The following is a 20080-nucleotide window of genomic DNA, read 5'->3' on the forward strand; positions in this document are numbered from 1 at the left end:
ACACAGAGTGCTCTGACGGAAGTGGCTTTTAGTCTGTAGTTGTTCACCATGTGCTTTAGGTGGCATGTCCCCCCCCCCCCCCCCTTCAGTGACATCTGCACACACTCCTTTATCAACAAGCTGGGAGAATTCTCACTCTGTTTTCCATAGTTAGACGAGACGCTTCCTGCCGGAAGGTACTCCTGACTTCACTCTCAGTTTCAAATTGTTTCTTCAAGTGCTCGCTGGCCTCCTGCATTTCTTGAATCTTACTGATCAGCTTCTCTTTCTCTTTGGTGTGCATTTCATTTTGGGCCTCTAGGGTCCTGAGAAAAAGATAAAGGCAATTTTGGCATCAGTTTGACCGTCATGGAGCAGTCACTCATTGTTATAGCACACACTGATTATTTCCAAAGACAGAAAAATACTTGGGCCTGTTGATGTGTAGAGTGAATGGTACCTGAATAGGAATGTCTTTGAGGTGGGGGTGGGGTGGGGGTGGGGTCAGGGCTGGCTGGGTATGGCTGGGGCCCACGGTTGCCCCAGTCTCCTTAACTTGATAAGAGATTCCTGCCTCCACTCTGCCAAAGGATGCTGACGGCCGCCCCAGGACACCCACATCCACTCACCCCCTTATGACCAAAAGTCCAGTGATTAGGTCCTATGTGAATGGTCTGGCGGCCAGACCCTCAAAAACCCAGGGAGAAGAGAAGTAGAGATCCAAGACTGTGTCTTGCCACTTTCCTACTATTTGGGACCCTCATTTCACCACCATCCTACCAATAAAGTCACATGACTAAAATGCTCCCTAGGACATAGGGCACCCGCGTTCGGCTCTGAAAGGTAAGTATGTCAGCCTGTTGGCGGCAAAACATTTCCCCCCCGCAAGGCTCTGCCTCAGCACCAGGCCCTCGGCTGGTCAATGTGCACATCTTGGGGGGATTCTCTGCAAAGACTCTCTGCCACATGGATTTCAAGGCTGGAAAATCTGTTCTCTCCCAGACAACTTTTTTCAGCAGTTTTTTGAACAGATAATCCATGTCCTAAGGGCATAAAATGTGAAAATTATGTCCCCACCGCTGGGCACCAGCCATCCGGTTACCCTCCCTGGAACAAGCCATGTCTTGATTCCTGTATGTTCTCCCAGGTGTGTTTGTGTGTGTGTATGTGTGTGGTGTGTACATATGTGTTTCTTTCCTTCACATCTGAATGGTAATAGATCATCTACCTTAATTAGCACTTTGCTTTTTTGGCTTAATAACATATCTTGGTTTCTCCCACAATTTCAGAAAAGAAAGCATTGCGTGAGCATGAGCTTGAAGAGCATACACGTTACCACTTACTTTCTTTGTGTTCCTTCCTCTTCTCGATTGCGGTTCAACTGATTAGACAATTCTTCCAGCTTGCCTGTAGCGGGAAGAACTGTCTTGACTTTGGGGTCCACATCACGTTTTGATTTACATTGGGTCTTGCTTTGAAACAGTCCTAAGCTGTTTCCTGCTTGAGATTAGGTTTTGTTTGGTCTGAACAATGTTTTAAAATTTTCAAAGCCATTATTCCAAAATTGTGATATTCCACATCAAAATCTGGCTTTCTGGCTTTTCTTTAAAGATAGGGATATCAAGCGACACTGGGGCCAGTATTCCCACGTGGCAACAATCAACGGAGCTTGGAGGCCACCGCACCTCTACATGCCAAGCCCCTTACAGTCCCTTCCACTCAGCCCACTTCTCACATTATGTCACCTGGTTGGGCCCCTGGAGGACCAGAGTTTGAGATGCTGGGGTACAATGACTTCTCTGTCATTTCCTGGACACAGGAATCCATTTTCTAGAAGCAGTTTCATGACAGTTTCAGTTACCTTTCATGCTTTCCGTTTGTTCATTCAGGCGGATTTCCAGATCTTGCTTCTGTTTCTCCAGTTCTGAAATCTGCTGTTTAAAGTCTGGGATCATCTTTAGAGAAGAATTAGGAATATTTGAATATGAAACGCTTTTGTCTGTGAGCTTCAAAATCTCAGAGCTTCTCGGAAGCAAACTAGACCATGTAGGTGTCTAACCCCAGAGAGCAGATGTTGGGTTCGGCTGTGTAGGAGGGCCAGTCAAGGCATTAGCCTGGTTTGGCATTACGATTTTTTACCTCAAGATCTAGAGAGTCACAAGCAACACCAGCGTGTCTGGAGGGAGTGGCTTTCACACAGCTATACCTGTGATGTCGCCGGGCTCTCCTGGGGGAAAAGGAAGTACACTGTCTGGGAGACCGTGTGGGGGCTCTGCTGTGGTGAGCCAGCCTCTTCGGTCCAGGCCCAGAAAGGTCATATCCTCATCTAGGAACACGAAAATCATCTCAAAGAGATCCCCCTGCGCCCTGTGAATTCTAGGTGGGGTACTGCTCTGTTAGTGGAGGTCTGGAATGATTCAGTATGTTTCATGATCCTCTGTCCTTGTCTGTCTGTGTATTTCTATAAATGTCACTCACATCCACCCTCAGTCAGGTAAATAGTTTTTCTGTCATCCAAGTGTGTGAAAACATGTGTATCTCTGAAGTACATGTGAAGAATACTGGTTTGTGCATTTGGATGCATGTTCCGCACTGTTCCTCAGTAAAGGTTCATCCGAAGAACAAACAAAGACATGAAGGCCCTTAATCACTGCTGCACACATCTGCTGTGCCCAGAGCCACATCTCACTGGTGGCACAGCCCGGAGATGTCCTAATACTCTCAGGTTAGGCAGAAGAGAAGGAAACAGTAAGAAAGCTGAGACAGGGTAGCCTAAGAGGTGGGTTCTTAGGAAAGTGTGGTATCCTGGAAGGCAGCAGAACAAACAGCAGGGAGGAAGACGGAGTGATTAACATCACCCAATGTTGCTGAGAGATAAGATGGGAGTGAAAAGGAACACTTTGGGCTCAGCCGTGTGCAGGTAGCGTTGGCCAGTGGTGGGGGCTTAGGACAGAATGGCGTGGCTGTGGGGGAGTTGGGAAGTGAGTGCAGAAATCCGTTAGGTGGCCACTGAGAAGCCTGGCCGGCTCCCCCCAGAGAAATGGGGTGGTGGCTACAGGCGATGTGGGGTTAAGAAAAGGATGTTCTTTGAGTCAGGAGATTCCTCCAGGATTTCTCCAGGGCTGAGGCATGGATGAGACAAACACTGGGGGAGGGGGAAAACAGGTGTCATGGAAGAGAGAAGTCCTTGAGAAAATGAGATGAGAACACAAACAGAGGGACAGACCTGAACACATGCCCCACTCCAGAGTCATCCCTCTACCTTAGCGTTTTTTTGTCACTTTCCAAGAGTTTAGGGCTAGACTTAAACAGATTTGAAAATACAGGCGCACATCACAGAATTGGGACCCATCCCCTGGTAAATAAACCCACTCTCAAATCAAAGTGCTCTCCAGCCCAGGGTAATTTGATAGTTGTATCTTTGGACCCAGCTATTTCACTCCTAGAAAACGTAATTCTGATCCATCGTTTACTGCCAAGAAACTGAATTTTATTCCACTGTCAAATGACATCTCTAGAGTAATGGCCAACCCCGGGCCCACGGCTAAGCCCGTACCATGTTCTCTGATGTTAGCCTAGTAACTTCATGACGGATACTTTCATTGATGTCAGTCTCTTCTCTAAATAATTTCTGCAGGTGGTTGATCTCTTGACTTAGGTGCACCACTTTGAAGTTCAAAGCTTCGATCTCCTTTTCATAGGAGTCCTTCTGGGACTGAAAATGGCTCTCCAACACGCTGTCGGAGGAGAGGGGGCAAGAAGTGAACCACATGGTCTTTGTTCTGCTGGGCTGCTGACCGTGAGCATGCACGTGCGCAGCAGTTAGGAAAATTCACAGTGAGCGCCATGCTAAGGACACAAAGTTTATGTGTACGCACATAGTGACAGGCTACGGAATTTGGTACGGAGAATTATAAAATCCTTCTAGCCAGTTAGGAAGCATTATGTGGCATTAGTATGCAGTTAACGGTAAAAAAATTTTAGACATTATTAAAATTACATGTTATTCGTTTAAGAATATGTTTGGTATGCAACGATAATAAATATTCATTAAGTATGCATGTGTCAGACTCAGAATGTACAGCACCAACAGTGAACCCCGACGTAAACTACCGACTCAGGGTGATAATGATGGATCAATGTAAGTTCATCAAGTTTAACAAACGTACCACTCTGGTGGGGATTACCAACACTGGTGTTGTGGGGGAGGGGAGGGAAATCTCTGAGAAATCTCTGTACTTTCTGCTAAATTTTACCATGGACCTGAAATTGCTTTAAAAGATAAAGTTTGTGGGGCACCTGGGTGGGTCATTGAGTTAAAGCCTCTGCCTTCAGCTCAGGTCATGATCTCAGGGTCCTGGGATTGAGTCCCACATCAGGCTCCCTGCTTAGCAGGGAGCCTGCTTCCCCCCGTCTCTCTCTACCTACCTCTCTGTCTACTTGTGATTTCTTTCTGTCAAATAAATAAAAATAAAAATAAATAAATGATAAAGTTTGCAAATAAAAGATTACAGCAAACATCTAAATTTAAACATAGTTATATCTCTATAGCAACACTGGCTAACTTCTTTGATATCATCAGTTTTCCCTGTACAGATTACAGGTTTTACGACTCAGGAGTTTATCCTATAAAAAGATTGTTTTTCATTATTAAGCTCATTACTTAATTCTTGAAATATTTTCAGTGATTATTAGATCATCCCACTACAAGGAATTTCCTTTGTGTTGAATCTGTGGAAGGTAAACTTTTGACTTTCTAATATTTATTATCTCTGAAAATCAAAAAGAACTCTGGGGGAGTTTCTTACTGTGTTGCTTTCTTTAGTCCTTCATAAGCAAACCAAAGTTCTCCATCCTCATTTAAATGTTCCAAATCTTCCAACGAGAGCCTGGAAAATAAGGGGAGTAAGAAAATCAATCATCTCACTCATGTGCAAAATGATTCTAAAAGTTTGGTAACGCAAAAATGATTACCTGCTTCTAACATCTTCAATGTCATAACTTTCAAGAAGTTGTTTGGTGATCTCGGACATCTTTTCTGAGAGGAGAAGGCAGAGCTGGTATAAATGACATTTCTGCATGATTTCTCTTCTCCCATTCCCTTTTTTAGTCCTACTCTTCTAGATTTCACACAACTAACCATACCATCAGCTAACTTAGCAGCTGTTCAACCAATCAACTAACCAATCTACCAGCTATGACGTCAACCAGCTATTCAACCTGCCACATGTCCAACCAACCAGCAAACCAATCAGGCTCATACCAAAGGATACATTTCCTTAGCGGTGACGCCCGTGATAAACTGGGTCTGTGCCTGTGGGCTCCGTGACTCTTACTTTTCTTACCTCTCATTTCCCGTTTCTGCGACTGAACGTGTTTCTCCACATCTATCTTCTGTGTCTGAAGTAGCTCTATCTCCTTTTCAAACTCAGAGATTGTCTGTATCACGGCAGTGACCATACCGGGTGAAGAAGAAATAGCTATTACGGCTTATGCCAGACAAAGAGAATACTAATATGTTATCGTTCATCTACCCAAGCCAGCCTCACCCAACTAGCGTCTTGTTAAATCATCACTGCCTACACAGTGTGGCCTTGAAGTAGTTTCACTGCTCAAAATATGGCTACTTATTCCCAGATGTAGTCAGTTGTAGCAATAGAAGTGGTTTCCTTACCACATAATTGGGAAAATAGCTCCTTACTTCAAGGTTGGGCTGGGCTGGCCTGGAAGAGGGGCCTTCCCCTGGAAGGGGGCCCAAGAGGAGTAAAACCTAAGGGGCTAAATTCTTTCACTGTTACGATGAACTCTTGGGGCAGAGCCAAGTGTACCCAGGAGGCTGGGAGTTGGCCAAGGAGGAGCACATGTTATGGGGAAGAGGCCGTGTTCTGCCTTTATTACGTTGTGAGGCCAGCCTGAGCAAGGATCACAGGTGTGAGGGATTGTAGCTCTGGGAGATATACAGCAGGAAATAACCCTGCCTTGATATTTTCCTCAGTTTGTCTTAGTATTTAAGGGCCATAGCTCCAGTTTCCTCAGAGGGCGAGGAGGGAGATCCAACTGACATTTACCAATCACTTCACATACATGATCTTTCCCTTATAATAGGCCCTTTGGTGATGGAGTAATAATTTACAGATGAGAAAACTGGGCTGACAGAAGGGAAATGGCATGCTCGGGGCCACACAGGGAAGCTGATGGGGCCCCAGGAACGTCCAATCCAAAAGCCCTGCTTTTGGTAACATTTTGGCAAATGTTCCAAGTCATAGATGTGCTTACTTCCAGACTGATGTTTATTTTCTGTGAAAATCAGATGAATCTTAATATACCACATCAAAGGGTTTGGGCCACATTTCCTACCAAAGAGGAAGTGAGTGACAAATAGTGGGGTCTCATTCAAGGGCAGCCCTATGATGTCCCAAGATGCAGACTAGGCAGAGGACATGACTCCCAGGGATTGACACAAGCCTCGTGTGGCTCCTAAGGGTGAAGCAGTCAGAGCAATACATGGTCTTCCCTGATCCCATGGTCTAAACTCTTCCTTCTCAATGACAGGAAACTGGGACCCAGAGGATGTGGACAGCTCTCTTGTCAAGAGGTGACCCGGATGGGATTCCTATGGTTCTTCTAAGCCATGCGTGGCTATTCCATGACCATTACAGCAAACATTTGCATAATCTTAACAACATTCTACCAACACACATTTCACTTATTTAGTGGAAGCTTAAAAGCTTTCCAAACTCACACTGAAACATTTTGCACTGAAGAATGCAGGGACACTGGGGTATGTGTTTTCTGGTGGGGAAGGAATTCAGTTAAGCCTCTACCATCTAAGCAGGTTTAATCACTGATTTTGTGGATTTTCTGATAACAATTTAAAAGATTCTGATAATAAGGTAATTTAATTTTAAGACAGGTGTTTATAGAACTATAACAACATGATGGAATGTACAAGAAGGGTTCACATCAATTTATCATTTAATCTGGAACTGTTCTCTAGGTCAGCATATTTGAATAACTTCACTTAATTTCAAGAGTTAGAAAGCTGACTTTTAAAATATGAAAGTCAAAGGCAACTTAGGGGTTCCTCCTTAGAAGAACTGAAGGGATCAGGGTCCTTTTGATTTTGGCCTTTATTCAGATGCTCTTAGCTATCTGACCCCACGGGACTGTGGAAATGCCCCCTCCATGCAGCTCACACGGCACAACCAGGGAGCTCATCTGCAGGCAGGAAGCCCCTTCTACCTTTGCCTGCTTTCTCAGTTGGGCCACCTCCCCCTTTAAGCCATCGGAGGTGACCCGTTCTTCCTCTAGCTGGTGCTGCAGGTGCGTTTTCTCCGCTCTGAGAGCTTGAATGTCTTCTTTCAAAGACCAGATCTGCTTCTCATAGTCTTGTGTTTTCAGTTCAAAACTTTTTTCAAGAAGTCTAGACGCCAAAGAAAAGAAATGAGTAATTCAGAATTTCTCTAAAGTCTTTACCATGAATTAGAACAAGACATCATTTTGAAAGTAATGAGAAGAGACTCGGAAAGGAGTCAAGTTAATTAGGATCCACTGTGACAGTTCCAACAGACAATGGCCTTCCTTTTAGCTGCCAGTTTCCTGTCCCCTTACGTTAGGGAAGCTTCTTACACCTTCCCATCTGAGAAATGTAGCTCTACTCTGATCACACAGAGGAGACACAGGATAGGGAGGCTGAACTCCAAGACTCAGCAGCGGCAGGATACTCCATTCCTGAAGCCACCATATTTCCGTGGGGTTCCCTGTGGTCTCTTGGAGGCGTCCCTTCCCTCCTCAAAGACCTTGGCACAGTCTGTCACGCCCTGGCCCCTGCTGCGTTCCAAGGATCCTGGCTAGGTCCTAAATAAGTTAATACAGCCATTTAACACATCAGAGCGCCAGCCCTTCAACATTCTACAATAACCTGCAGCAAATCCAGGTGCCTGAAAGTCCATGGAAACCCAGTTCCTGGGACACCTGTGTGGCTCAGTGGGTTAAGCGTCCACCTTTGGCTCAGGTCATGATCTCAGGGTCTTGGGATTGAGTCCCGCATCGGGCTTCATGTTCAGCGGGGATCCTGCTTCCCCCTCTGCCCCACCCCCTGCTTTTTTCTCTCTCTTTCTCTCTGACAAATAAAATCTTTTAAAAAAAGAAAGAAAGAAAGAAAGAACAAACCCAATTCCTTGTGAGATGATTGCTCTATTAAATATGGGGTGACTGACCAAGAAAATAACCAAAAAGAGACATGACTTAGACCAGCCCAATGTAGCCCAGAGGGTCCAGTCAGAACGGAAGTAGTCCCAAGGGCTCCACGAGTTTATGAAATCATCGCTCTACCGGCCAAGCTCTCATCTCTGCTTGTTTTATGACTGGCTTCTGTAGCACAAAGAGAGAACCCCCAGGAGGAGAATCCCCAGGAGGAGAGTCACATTCCCAGTAGGTTTGTGTTTCATTTCCTTTCACAGATATTAACAAACTTCTTAACTTTGTTCTCAGGTGTTTCAAAAAACCACAGTGCTCCTGAGAGGACAGTAGAGCACTTGTAAAGGAGCCAACTGCAGCCAGACGTCCATGCTGGAAGAATCGCAGACTTGTACCTGTGCGGGCTGGGAGCCACCCACAAGCTGCACGCATCTGGGCACCCCTCAAGGGTTGTGACAGGTCAGTCAGCTGAAAGGACCAGACCATGCTACAGGTGAGAGCTGATGAGGATGGTGAAGAACTTGAAGTGACCTGGCCTCAGCCTGTCTCTCCAAACCCCTTCTCCAAATGATTGCTCCCAAGTGGCCCTAGTGCACAGTGGAGGCCAAAAACTGAGCTTCTTTCCTGGAATTGAGTGTTCACTGACAAATAAAATTTTCAAAGTGAAGAACCCAATCTCCCTGTTCTAAAACTCACATAGGATTGTGAAACATGTAACTGGAAACTCTTGCAGCGCTTGGGTACGTTCCCGCCACTAAGGATTTGGCATCCTGCTCCTTACTAAGACTCAGGTTCTTCTGCAAACCAGGCGGGGAAGGCATATGTCCTTCCCCCCAGCTCCCAGCCTTTCCACCCCCAACTGAAACATGCCAAGGATATTTTCTCTCTCCCCAACACCCTGTCCAAACATCCCTACTTTAAGATCCAAGAGCTCTGAGTTGACTCTCTAAGAGAGGGGAGTGTAGACTGCAGCCTTTGCAGATTAGCAGGGCGTTTGGTACTGAGCTAAGGCAGGTGGGGCTGGTGGACTACAAGGTCAAGGGGACCTGCCTCAACTATTGTGAGGTGACATCCCTTATTGTCTGGGACAAGAGTCAAGTTAACAGACACAACAGACAAGGAGGGAAGCAGGCTTATTTCCTAGACAATAATTCTACTTCTTGGACTTGATGGAAGCTGAAAGGGATGGCCATGTCTGAACTTCTGTCTTAGCCATGAAGGGAAAGTGAGAAATTCCTGGGGGGTCCACCGCCCACCGCTGAAGGATGTGAGACAGGCCTGAAAGGTGCACCCTGGGGGCCTTGGCTCTCACACATCGGAGTCCCTTGCCTCCTATAAATATTCACCTCCCCGCTTTCCTGTATCTGTGACCTGCTATCAGCAAGTCGAGAAGCAGAACATAAAACAGGAGAGAGAGAAGGAAGCAGTAACTTGAAGGCAACCAGATTACATACATTCTCTGTTCTTGCTCTTTTTGCACGTCATCAAAGAGCTGCTTGGTGAGGTCGTCCATCTTTTCTGTGAAGAGAGAACGCCCTTTGAAATATGTCTGCACCCAGTACCTCGAAGGCATCATGTCACCCGTAAGAAAGCGTGGCTGTGAGAACAATCATGGGCTACTTGGGATGAGCAGGACTGAAGATGGGAGGGTAACGGTCACTTGTTATAATTTAGAAATTAGAAATACAGGCAAGAAGGGGAAATAATAATTCTCACAAACTGGTCATGCTGGAAATGTGTGAATAGTTTCATTTATAGTACTTTTTTGGTCTGAGTATTATTTGCTTAAAAAGGCATATTGGCTTTGAGACGATATATATGAATATTAAAAGCACACAGAAACCCTTTGGGAAGGACAATGGTCAGTTTATGATGGGGTTTCAGTCTCGGTACTGTCAATGCTTCAGATTGGAGAATACCTTGTTGCGGAGAGGGGGCCATCCTGTGCGGTGACCGCCCAAACCGTCTCTGACGAGGCCATAAGTCCCCCGACAGGGAGAGGGGAGCCAAAGTGGTTCTCTTGGCTCATCATGGTCATCATTCACGATAACCAAGAAAACAATTAAGTGTCTGTCTTCATCTGGGGAAGAGGAAGTCTGACAAAGCTGCTGTTGCCTTTCTGCACAAGAGTCTCCAACAACAAACGGTAGGTTGAGGCAACACTGGGCAGCCAGAAGTCACGGACATTCTGAAGCCGTGACAGTCCCAGGTTCCCAACATATCCACACACAACAGGCACCTTGAAAACGGGGTAACCCATCAAAGCCTGACATCTCTATCTGTACTTCGTTGATATCCCATCCTTGACTTCTACCTCACTTCTGAATCCTGCCCCAGAGGGGAGCCCCGGGAGGAGGTGATGAAAGCTACCCTGAATTACTTGATTAAAAAAAAAAAAGAAGAAACAAAACAAAAAACCAACAGTATTCAAATGAGGTATCAAATGTCCCTGAATCAAAAGGACTGCCTCAGAATGTCATGATTCAGCCAGAAGATACTAGAAAAATGTTTAAGCTCAAATTTAGAAGCCAGCATATTTGATATAATTTCAATTTTTACTTCACTCACAGAATTGGCTTTCGTTCTGGTGCTTACTAAATTTTAGACCATTTGCCAAGGGGTGAAAAAGCTGCCCGAGCGTGACTTTCTTCCTGGGAGCCATGGATGGTGTCCATGCTGGAATCTCAAAAAGGGGAAACGTGTGGTAACATCCCTTAGTCACAGGTCCCAGGGTAAACGAAGGCTGGTGCTTTTCACACAAGACTGTTCGCCACGTGTAGAGAGACCCATAGGATAAGCACTTTATGAACACTGGGTTTGAAAGTTTTCAGGCACTTTTTAGAAGGAAATATAAAATTATGGACCCCAACATGTCAGTGCTGTCAAATATGTACTTCTCAGGACACACTTGTAGGAATTTAAATGTTCTTAGGGAAAAATCACTTAGAGTTAGAGAAAAGAGCAAAATATACCCAGGAGCTGCATATCGTAATTAAAAAACAGAGGTGGGCAAGCCCTTCCCTCACTCAGGTCTGAGGTTTCCTCAGGTTTGCTCTGACCGCATGCGCCCATCAACACCCACATCATCGGTCCTCAGAGATCTGGTGGACACCACACGTCATCTGGAGCAGGAGGTCACTCCTGGGCTTGGCATCCCCTGAACAGCCTTTCCTGCTCAGCTGGTCAGGACTCAGGGTGTTTATTTCCTCCTCCTGACACGTGTTTCTCCACACCCTGACCTGCACCCCCGGGCTCCTCTGGACCCCGGTGTATCTACTGTCTGCTAGGTTTCCGGTGTGTGCCAGATCCCCAGGCCTGAGCTACCAAGGCCCTGCTGCCCTGTTAGGGCTCACAGGGAAGAGCTCTGGACAGTATAGAGAAGCAAGTGTGGTCATTTCCACCATCTGGATGGGAACCATCAGGTTCCCATTCCCACTGGGATTGAGCAAGTACCTACAGTTAGCCTCTGAGTGAGACAGAGCTAGGCTCAGGGTGGCTGTTTCACGCCCCCAAATGAAAGGAATACCACTGGTTCCAAGGGGCTGTGTCAGAAAGCTCAGGGGGCTACAGCTCAAGGGCTCAGCAGAGCCTTCCCTCACAGCCAGGGCAGGAGCCGGGGGAAGTGACCGCTTACACCAAGTCATACGGACAGATCTGAAATTTGACTACAGACCCTCGGCCAGCAGTAGCATTAATGCAGCGTTACGCTGCCTGTGCATCAGATTGCCATAAATGTTTCAAATGACCCACGTCTGAACCATCCTGGCCGCACCACGCACAGACACCACCTCCTGATGGAAGGGTTCCAGGCTGACAGCCCAGCCACCTGCATTTTGCAAACAGCCCAGGCGGTTCTGAGACAGGGACTGCTGTGCCATCGGGCAAAAGATGGGAATGAAACAGCCGAATCTGTAGGGTAACGTTACCACAGCTTAAATATAGTTGCTCCTTGCCAGGCAAAAAGCATTCTCATTTCACTGGGAATGCATCACAGATTCCTGATTCTGTCTAAAACTCAGTTCACGCCAACAGATATTTCCCGAACGCCTGGACAGGTGAGCATGTGAGAGGATGCCTCGGGCTGCCGTGGGCTCTACCTTTCAGCTCTTCCGTCTTCTCTTGGAGCTGCAGCTCTATTTGCTCCTTTTGTATTTCCAGTTCTGAATTATGCTTCTGAAGCTTCGCCAGTTTCTAGGGAAGGGAAGAAAAAAAGCTTTTTTAAAAACCTCACTTTAAGTTTTGTCACCATAGCCTTTCTTGGTGAAAGGCTGCATTTTATTTTTAATAATTTTACAGTCTTGAGGTCTTTTATTTTCTTTATATTTATCATGCCATGAATTCACAGGGAATGGGTTCCAGCAGTTCGGGCTCCTTTCCATTGGTTCTCACAAAATGTGCTTCTCTGGGTGGAGCAGGCTGACGCTTCAGTTGAACCCAACGACCTTTCTCTTTGGCTTCCTTCTTTTTCTGATCATTTTCCTTTACACGCTTCAGGAAGCTATCTCGGCTCTTTGAATGTTTAATATGCTCAATGTGTACATTAATTCTCTTGGCAAGAATCTTGCCCTTAACTTGTTTGTTTACAACAGTGCCAACAGCATGCTGAGTAACACTGTAGACTCTTCCAGTTTTGCCGTGGTAACATTTGTGGGGCATTCCCTTTTGAACAGTGCCCATTCCCTTGATGTCCACAATATCACCTTTCTTGTAGATTCGCATGTACGTGGCCAAAGGAACAACTCCATGTTTTCTGAAAGGCCTAGAGAACATGTAACGGGTACCCCTCCTCTTTCCCTTTGTGTTGGTCATTTTGGCAAATTACTGGAAGATGGCGGTTCCAGCCGAAAGGCTGCATTTTTGCCCAACCATCCATCTGTCCATTCATCCGTCTGTCCGTCTCAGCTCCTATTGGAGGCTGACAGCCAGTGCCAGCCCGCTGCAAGATGCTACGTTCCATCTCACACAGGGGATCCGTGTGACTTCAAGCCGACACGGTTCTTAACCCGGCCAGGCAATGGCTGAAGTCAAGGAGAAACCACCAAATCCTCCTCAAAGTAAGAAAATGCCTCTATCCTTTTCTGGAAGCTTCTCAACAGCCAAGGTATGCATATATTTAATAGGCTAAAAATAATTTATGATATAAAGCGGAACCACACTTTGAGAGTATTATTACTCGGAAGAATGTGTGATCAGGACAGAAGTTCTATTATCTTAGCTTCTCCTAGTAAAGTATCTGTTGAACCGGCAGCTGGGGCCACTTGGTGCTGATGGCTGCTGATGGGCAGTGCATGCCACGGGAGGGGCCCTGGGGCTCCAGGCTGCCCCGAACCTGGGTGCCGTAGGACTTTGGAAAGTACGGGAGAGTGGAGGGTAATAAATACCACTGCTTCAGAGAACAGCAGCTCACACTTGTGCAGGTCTCCACGGTAGGCACATGGCTAGATGATTTCATCTGACAACTTTATCTTCACAAGGACTCTGTCAGTCCCTTTTTGTTACTCCCATCTTACATCAGAGAGGGTAGGGGACTTGCCCAAGGTTGCCCAACCCGATGGCAACAAAGACGAGATCTGAGCCGGGGACATCTGATCTCTGTCTACTGCTCATTTTACTCGACTACAGAGATGAAAACCTGCCCCAAACTTTGCACTGCTCTTCTGGGGAAGATGCTTCAGGGCATGGTCCAGAAGGACAAGCGATAGGAGACCAAGATCCTCGTGGAAGAGAGGTAAGCATCTAGCCAGAGTTCCTTTGCTTTAAAAGAGCTTTCATCACTTCAAGATAGTTGAAAAAAAAGGAAACCTTATGTTGTATGTCTTGAAGCACGAGCCTCCTCCCCTTCCCCCAGATTCTAGGCCTTTGATCTCCTCTCCCCTCAAAGGTAGACCTCCCTTTGTTGATGGAAGCCAATAGCAAAATCTGATCTGTTCTGCAGAAATCTGCTTTGTGGGAAAATGCTGTCCCGTGACCTCTTGCCCAGAAAGACTCGCTTGGAATTCCATAATCACGACCAGCACAGACCTCTTCCGTGGCAGCCTTGTATTTCTTCCCCTTCTCCTCATAACTGTGCCTATGGGCAGCTGCTTTGTCCAGCTCATATTCCAGTTTCTGAATCTTCTCCGTGTCACCGGCCCGAAGAGCGGCAAGGCTGGTCAGCTTCTCCACCAGACCATGGTTCTCTTTGTTCTAGAGGAAAAAACAGCAGATATTTGGGGGTTTATCCAAAATAAAGAAGCAATTCCATTTGCCTCTCACAACATTTAACATGGCGTCTAGATCTATCAGGGGTTTATCTATACTGATCACAGTTTTAAGACTTTGTTTATTTATTTATTTGTAAGAGAGAGAGAGAGCGCACGCACACAAGCAAGCAGAGTGGCAGGCAGAGGCAGAGGGAGAAGCAGGCTTCCTGCCCATCAAGGAGCCTGATGCGGGATTCGATCCCAGGATCCTGGGATCATGACCTGAGCTGAAGGCAGCGGCTTAACCCACTGAGCCACCCAGGCATCCCTACGCTGATCACAGTTTTAATTATGATTGCACGTATGAACATCTTCATCCACAGCAAATAGCAAGGCAGACGTGGTCAGGCAAACTTCCTGAGCTGATGGCACTCTGAGCGCAGGACAAGCGCAATCCTGGAGCTCTAAGATAGCCCTAATGCTATGGGATACACTGTGTCCCCTGCTGCCCCTCAAAGTCACATGTTACAGTCCTAATACCCAACACCTCAGAATATAACTGTATTTAGAGATAGGGTCTTTAAAGACAAAATTAAGGTAAAACGAGGTCATATTGGCAGGCCCTAATCCAGTATGACTGGTGTCCCTATAAGAAGAGATTAGGACATAGACACTGAGGGAAGACGGCCATCTGCAAGTCAAGAAGGGACAGCTCAGTAGAGACCAACTCTGCCAACACTTTGATCTTGGCCTTCTAGTCTCCAAAACTGTGACAAAAGAAATGTCTGTTGTGTAGGCCACACAGGCTGTGGGCGTTTGTTATGGCAGCCCCAGCAAATGAACATGCCCAGGGTGGAGCCCTGGCAGCATCAGGACCCCCGGGGGCCCTCCTCCCAGCTTTCGCTGCAGCGTTTTGGTACTGGTCTGCGCAAGACCCAGAAGGGGTAGGCCTGCGCACAAGAGCACAATAAAGAGTAACTGCATCCAAACCTCAAGGGGTTTTTTGCACATTTACCCATTCGCTAAGGACTCCTAAGACTCCGTTCATGGCTAAGTTTTAAGTTTCCCCTAGGAGAATCTCAGTATTGTTTGGGATAGGCCCAGAAGTGAGTTTTATAGATCTGGACCCTGCATATGATACAGCCCTTCTCCACTGACTGAGAGCAGGTAGATTTTTGTTTCCTACCAGTGGAGATGGTATGAGAAGTCTCCCCAAAATAGGAAGGGCTGCAGATAGACCATATAGACCTTTGGGCAAATTAGAAAGGAGCAACTTCTCTGAGCCAACACAGTCCTAAGGGAGCATGGCTTGGCATGTGGACATCTTTGTGCAGGTGAGAAAAAGGCACTCCTGTCCCAAGGCAGCTTTGTACCAGGACACATGTGTTGACAAAAGCAAAGTTAGCCTGGATTTCAGCCCCACTTACACTCTTCAGCAGCTGACCTTGTGCAGTGTACAACCTATACAACCGCATGGAGCAGCCTTTTACAGTGTACTTCTGTTTTCTGAATAAGGTGGTCCACATTATCTATCTGAACTTCCTAATATGGGCATAAATCTTAATAGCGTTAGCTAAGGAATTGGCCCAGGACAAAAGAAATCAGTTGGAAAAATACATATGAAAGATACATTATGAACACCTACCTGATCTTCTAGCTTTTTCTGCAAATGCTGGACCCTGTATGTGAGCTGAATGTTGAGCACAAATCGTCGGATACTCTGGAATCTGCGTCTGGCCAGCCACGCCCGTGCGTATTTCTGTAGGATCACAGCCTTGTGTTCCTCCAGCATCTTTAAAACAAAAATTTTTGAAATGCAGATTGGTTCCCCACTGTTTCTCTCATCAAATCCTCCAATGTTGAGAGACACAACTATTAAAATATTCTCACAGTGTAAAATACAAATTTCTTGTAATTAACCCACAGAGTCCTATTATACCTAGACTTCTGAAACTATGACCAAGCCAACCTGTAGCGGACATGTATGAACACTCAGATACCAGCAATCCACACTCTCTACGAAGGTCTTCCTCCAGAAAAAGACCATCTCACTATGACTAAGAAAGTGCAGGGTCTCAGCCGTACCTTTCGGTACCTCCTCCTTGCCAGGAGTCCTCTGGTGTAGGCCTGGATGGTGATGGCAGCCACGCGGATCAGCTGGTACAGACTGCGGACAAGATACCCACGACAGTACTTCTGAATGATGATGGCGGCCCATGCTTCTTTCAAGGCTGTTGCCGTAATAGTTTTCCTTGGTTAAAAAGAATGCGGAGTGGACCTGTTATCCACAGAACCCTGGTTTCTGCACAGTGATGAGCTGGTGCAGCATTATTCCCCCCACTGAGGAACAGTCAAATATTTTGCAAATCTACTGTTAAACTCCAGAACTCATTGAGTCTAACACCTGCTGGAAGTCAGTCTCCTCAGCTTCCATTCACCCTGATCTAAATGTGGGCCTGCTCCAGGCCAGGGGAACGATGTGGCAACTTGCACACTCCCCACATTCAGGCTGGTCAATTCACCGTTGCTCACATATGTGAGAAGAAAACGGGGCTTTGACTGTGCACCTGCTCATTCAGCCTGGTGGGGAATCATGGAGCAGCTCCAGATCAGGGCTTGGCAAACTACAGTCTGGGGACCAATTCTGCAGCCCGCAACCTGTTATTGTCCAGTGTTATGGAGACACTGCCACGACTATCATCTGTATTTTATCTGTGCCTAGCAACAGCAAAGTTGGAGAGTTCTGAGAAACTGTCTGGCCCCCAAAGTCCGAATATTCGGCTCTTCCAGAAAAAGCCTGTCAACTCCTGTCTAAAGCATCAGAGGTAAAGACAAAGTTCTTCCCTTCAGAGCTGACAACCTCATGTTGCAGACTTATGAATGGCCAGGTGGGATAAGAGGAAAAATAAAGTAACGACTAAAAGATCCGTAAGAGAGATCTTACAGAACTATCATTCTGCTTGTGAGCCAGCCATTGATGGAGAAGTGGGATTTCTGGAGACAGTGAAGGCTGGAAAAAGCATTTCAGGCTAAGGACCAGTGAACATATGGAGGCCTAAGCAATGCCGGAAATACTCGGAAAAAGAGAATTTGTCTGGAACTGTCAGAATATAAGATACATGTAAAAATTAGAAAAATAGAGACCATGTGTTATTGAAAAGTGTAGTTATTGGATACCCATGGCTGTGTATGAAAGCAGGGTCCCGGCTCTCCCAGAGCTTCCACTCTCATGAATGCAGCTAGGCCATGGGGGGCCTTGAATGCCATGCCAAAGACAGAGTGTAGGAAACAGGGGTCACTGGAGGCATTAAGGACAAGAGGAGGGCAGTGGCTCCCACAGACTCTGCTTCCAGACGACAGACAGTAGGGGGAGGCTGTGCTGTGGGACCAGGAGGCAAGTGTAGTGGAGGCCTCATGCAGGACAGAGGCATGGGATCAGAATGAAGGGACAGGCACGAGAGGTAAGCAGGGGTAGAACTGTCAGGCCACTGTGATTCCCAGACAGAAAGGGGGACTGACCTGGGGAAGAAGATAACCCTGGCTTTTCCTGCCCTGAAGACAGCTGCTGTTGCCTGACTCAGAGGTGCGGGAGGGCAAGCCTGACTATGTATATGTGTAAGACGGTCACCTGGGGTGGGGTGGCAAAACCAGCTCAGGTAGAGGTCAGGTCCTGTGACACAGCCTGACCCTTAAAGAGCTGCCTTCTCCGCTCTCCTCATGGCACGCTGAGGCCAGAGGCAGCGCCCATGCATACTAGCACATGCTGCTGTCGGGAAGGACACCCTCTCACTGGCCAGCCTGGCATGGCCTCTGGGAAGCACTCAGTGAGGGGTAGGATTGGTGGAACTGCCCCCACATTCATCCACCCCCTTGGGAGTTGCTCTATATTTGCTGGCAGAGCCTTGCCATGGATCCCCTCGGGTACTGCCGGCACCCCCACTCTCTGCAGGTAGGTTGGTCAGTGGCTACACACAGCATTTATGTAGGGACCCTGACTGCCTTTGGCATTTTCACTTCCCATGGAAAAGGGGTCCAATCCCTATACCTGGTCTCACTTCAAAACCCTGATCAGAGCTTCAGGGTCCTAGAGGTCACTTCTGTTGTGGGAACAGTAGGCAGAGTTAGCACTCCCTGCCCCAAGGACATGACCTTCTCATCTCCAGGCTCACGGCCCACAGTCATGAGAACCACACAATCCGTACCCCCCTCCCCTCCACCCTAGCCCCTGGCTTCCTCAGCTCTGGTGTACCTCACGGTCTGCTGACCCCGGAAGTACTGCTGGATGGTCAGAGCAGCTTGTCTTTCTCGGAGGAACTTTTTTCTCTGGAGCCAGCCACGGATGTGCTTTTGTATCACAACACAACTCTGCCTGAGCTTATCCAGTCGGAGTTTCTCTAAATAGGCCACTTGTCCTGCTCTGAAGAAAATTTTGGTTTTACCAAACTGGTACTGATTAGAATCCTGGAAGAGAAAAATGACAGAATCAGAAATAAAAATCTTCCAGAGTTTCTAGAGTGTTTGGAAAAGATGTTTAGAGATTCGAAGATGCCAAAACATTGTTATTTTGACATATCTGCTCCTTGACAGAAAGCAGAAAAATTCTGATCAGGACCTCAAAATTTATTTTTTGAGATGTCTGTTTAAAGCCACTGGGGGAAGAAATGGACTTGAGGTTCAGGGGTCCGTCTGTGGGGTGAGAGGGCTGAGTGAATGTTCGGTGATTATCTGTTGGGCTGTTGGGAAGCTTCAGCTTCTCTCGACAAGAGAGCAGAGCTTGGAAAGGTCTGATTTCTGTCTTCATTTTGGTTTGTCTTCACCACCCCCTTTCCTGGCTTTGGTACCTCTGTCTTTACTGCCTTCCCACAACTCACTGCTACAGCAATGACCCAAATCCATACGGAGTACCTGTCTGGGACCCTCCTAGGGTGGAGACATCTCAGTTGACCGTGTGATATAAACCAGGCCCATCAGAGTTCCTTAGATGATGGGAGGACAATGTAGGATAAGGAGGACTCTGAGGGAGGCTGGGGTTCGAGTCTGGGTCCCTAATGGTGACTCCTAGTCTCAAGAGATGATGCCCCCGTTAGTGTGTCTGCTCTGACCTCAGCACATAAGGCTCAGGGCATATTTTCTTCCTTGGCATTCATGACAATACAGTTCTGAGACAGGTGGGTATGGAAACACATTCAGGAGATAGGCAGCTCGGTAAGAGCTTGTCATTCCCGGAGTTGAGCGAGACTGACCTGGATGAGCCTGTGTAAAACCACCTTGCACACCTCCTTTTTATCGCTGAATGAAAGCTCCCGTTTGGTCATGAGCACACCGTAGCGACTATAGAATTCGATGTACGTCCACCTGCAAAGTCAAAGGGGGTCTAAGGAGGCGTGGCAGCGAGGAGGCATGGCCCGTCTGCGGTTTCCACTGCTGATGGGGTGGTGGAGTCAGTCCTGGGATGATGGCACTGACCTTTGACCTCATCCTGCATGCTCCCCGTACTGTATTTCTGCTAACATTCTGCCCCATCAATTGTGCTCTCCTCCCCCAGGAGCAGTACAGGGGCAGCAGGCGGTGTTCACCAGCCATGGAAACAGGTGATGGGGCGGCAGTGACCCCTGTCCCATGCACCCCCTGTCAGTGGCCCTCTTCTGGCCTTCCTAAAGCACAGCAGGAAAAATCTTGGGCGCATCTTCGGCAGGTATCTGACAAAAAGGCCTGGCAGA

At 47.1% G+C, this 20080-nt stretch overlaps 2 protein-coding genes across 6 annotated transcripts in view; both read right to left on the reverse strand.

Annotated features, from left to right (window-relative positions):
- The window catches only part of MYO5C (myosin VC), a 93277-nt gene that overhangs the window by 27590 nt on the left and 45607 nt on the right, over nucleotides 1-20080 (reverse strand). For all 5 annotated transcript variants that reach the window (XR_006818753.1, XM_046009077.1, XM_046009076.1 and 2 more), the window contains 15 exons: nucleotides 19604-19715; nucleotides 18610-18821; nucleotides 16446-16611; nucleotides 16006-16152; nucleotides 14200-14364; nucleotides 12276-12369; nucleotides 9633-9696; nucleotides 7222-7402; nucleotides 5325-5418; nucleotides 4954-5017; nucleotides 4788-4868; nucleotides 3536-3716; nucleotides 1841-1934; nucleotides 1323-1386; nucleotides 137-305 (listed from right to left, as the gene is read on the reverse strand). Coding sequence is in view for 4 of the 5 variants with exons in the window: in XM_046009077.1 (XP_045865033.1) it covers nucleotides 137-305; nucleotides 1323-1386; nucleotides 1841-1934; nucleotides 3536-3716; nucleotides 4788-4868; nucleotides 4954-5017; nucleotides 5325-5418; nucleotides 7222-7402; nucleotides 9633-9696; nucleotides 12276-12369; nucleotides 14200-14364; nucleotides 16006-16152; nucleotides 16446-16611; nucleotides 18610-18821; nucleotides 19604-19715 (1888 nt within the window). In the remaining variant the exon portion in view is untranslated. The remainder of the gene's footprint in view (nucleotides 1-136; nucleotides 306-1322; nucleotides 1387-1840; nucleotides 1935-3535; nucleotides 3717-4787; nucleotides 4869-4953; nucleotides 5018-5324; nucleotides 5419-7221; nucleotides 7403-9632; nucleotides 9697-12275; nucleotides 12370-14199; nucleotides 14365-16005; nucleotides 16153-16445; nucleotides 16612-18609; nucleotides 18822-19603; nucleotides 19716-20080) is intronic.
- Nucleotides 12492-13013, reverse strand: LOC123944195 (60S ribosomal protein L21-like). Its single transcript, XM_046009080.1, has one exon. The coding sequence runs from the start codon at nucleotides 12985-12987 to the stop codon at nucleotides 12505-12507; it is 483 nt and encodes a 160-aa protein (XP_045865036.1). The 5' UTR covers nucleotides 12988-13013; the 3' UTR covers nucleotides 12492-12504.

This window comes from Meles meles, chromosome 6 (assembly GCF_922984935.1).
Source record: "Meles meles chromosome 6, mMelMel3.1 paternal haplotype, whole genome shotgun sequence".
Taxonomy (NCBI): domain Eukaryota; kingdom Metazoa; phylum Chordata; class Mammalia; order Carnivora; family Mustelidae; genus Meles; species Meles meles.

What these genes read in the sequence shown, in the direction of transcription:
- LOC123944195 (XM_046009080.1), bottom strand. Translation starts at nt 12,987, where the DNA reads ATGACCAACACAAAGGGAAAGAGGAGGGGTACCCGTTACATGTTCTCT.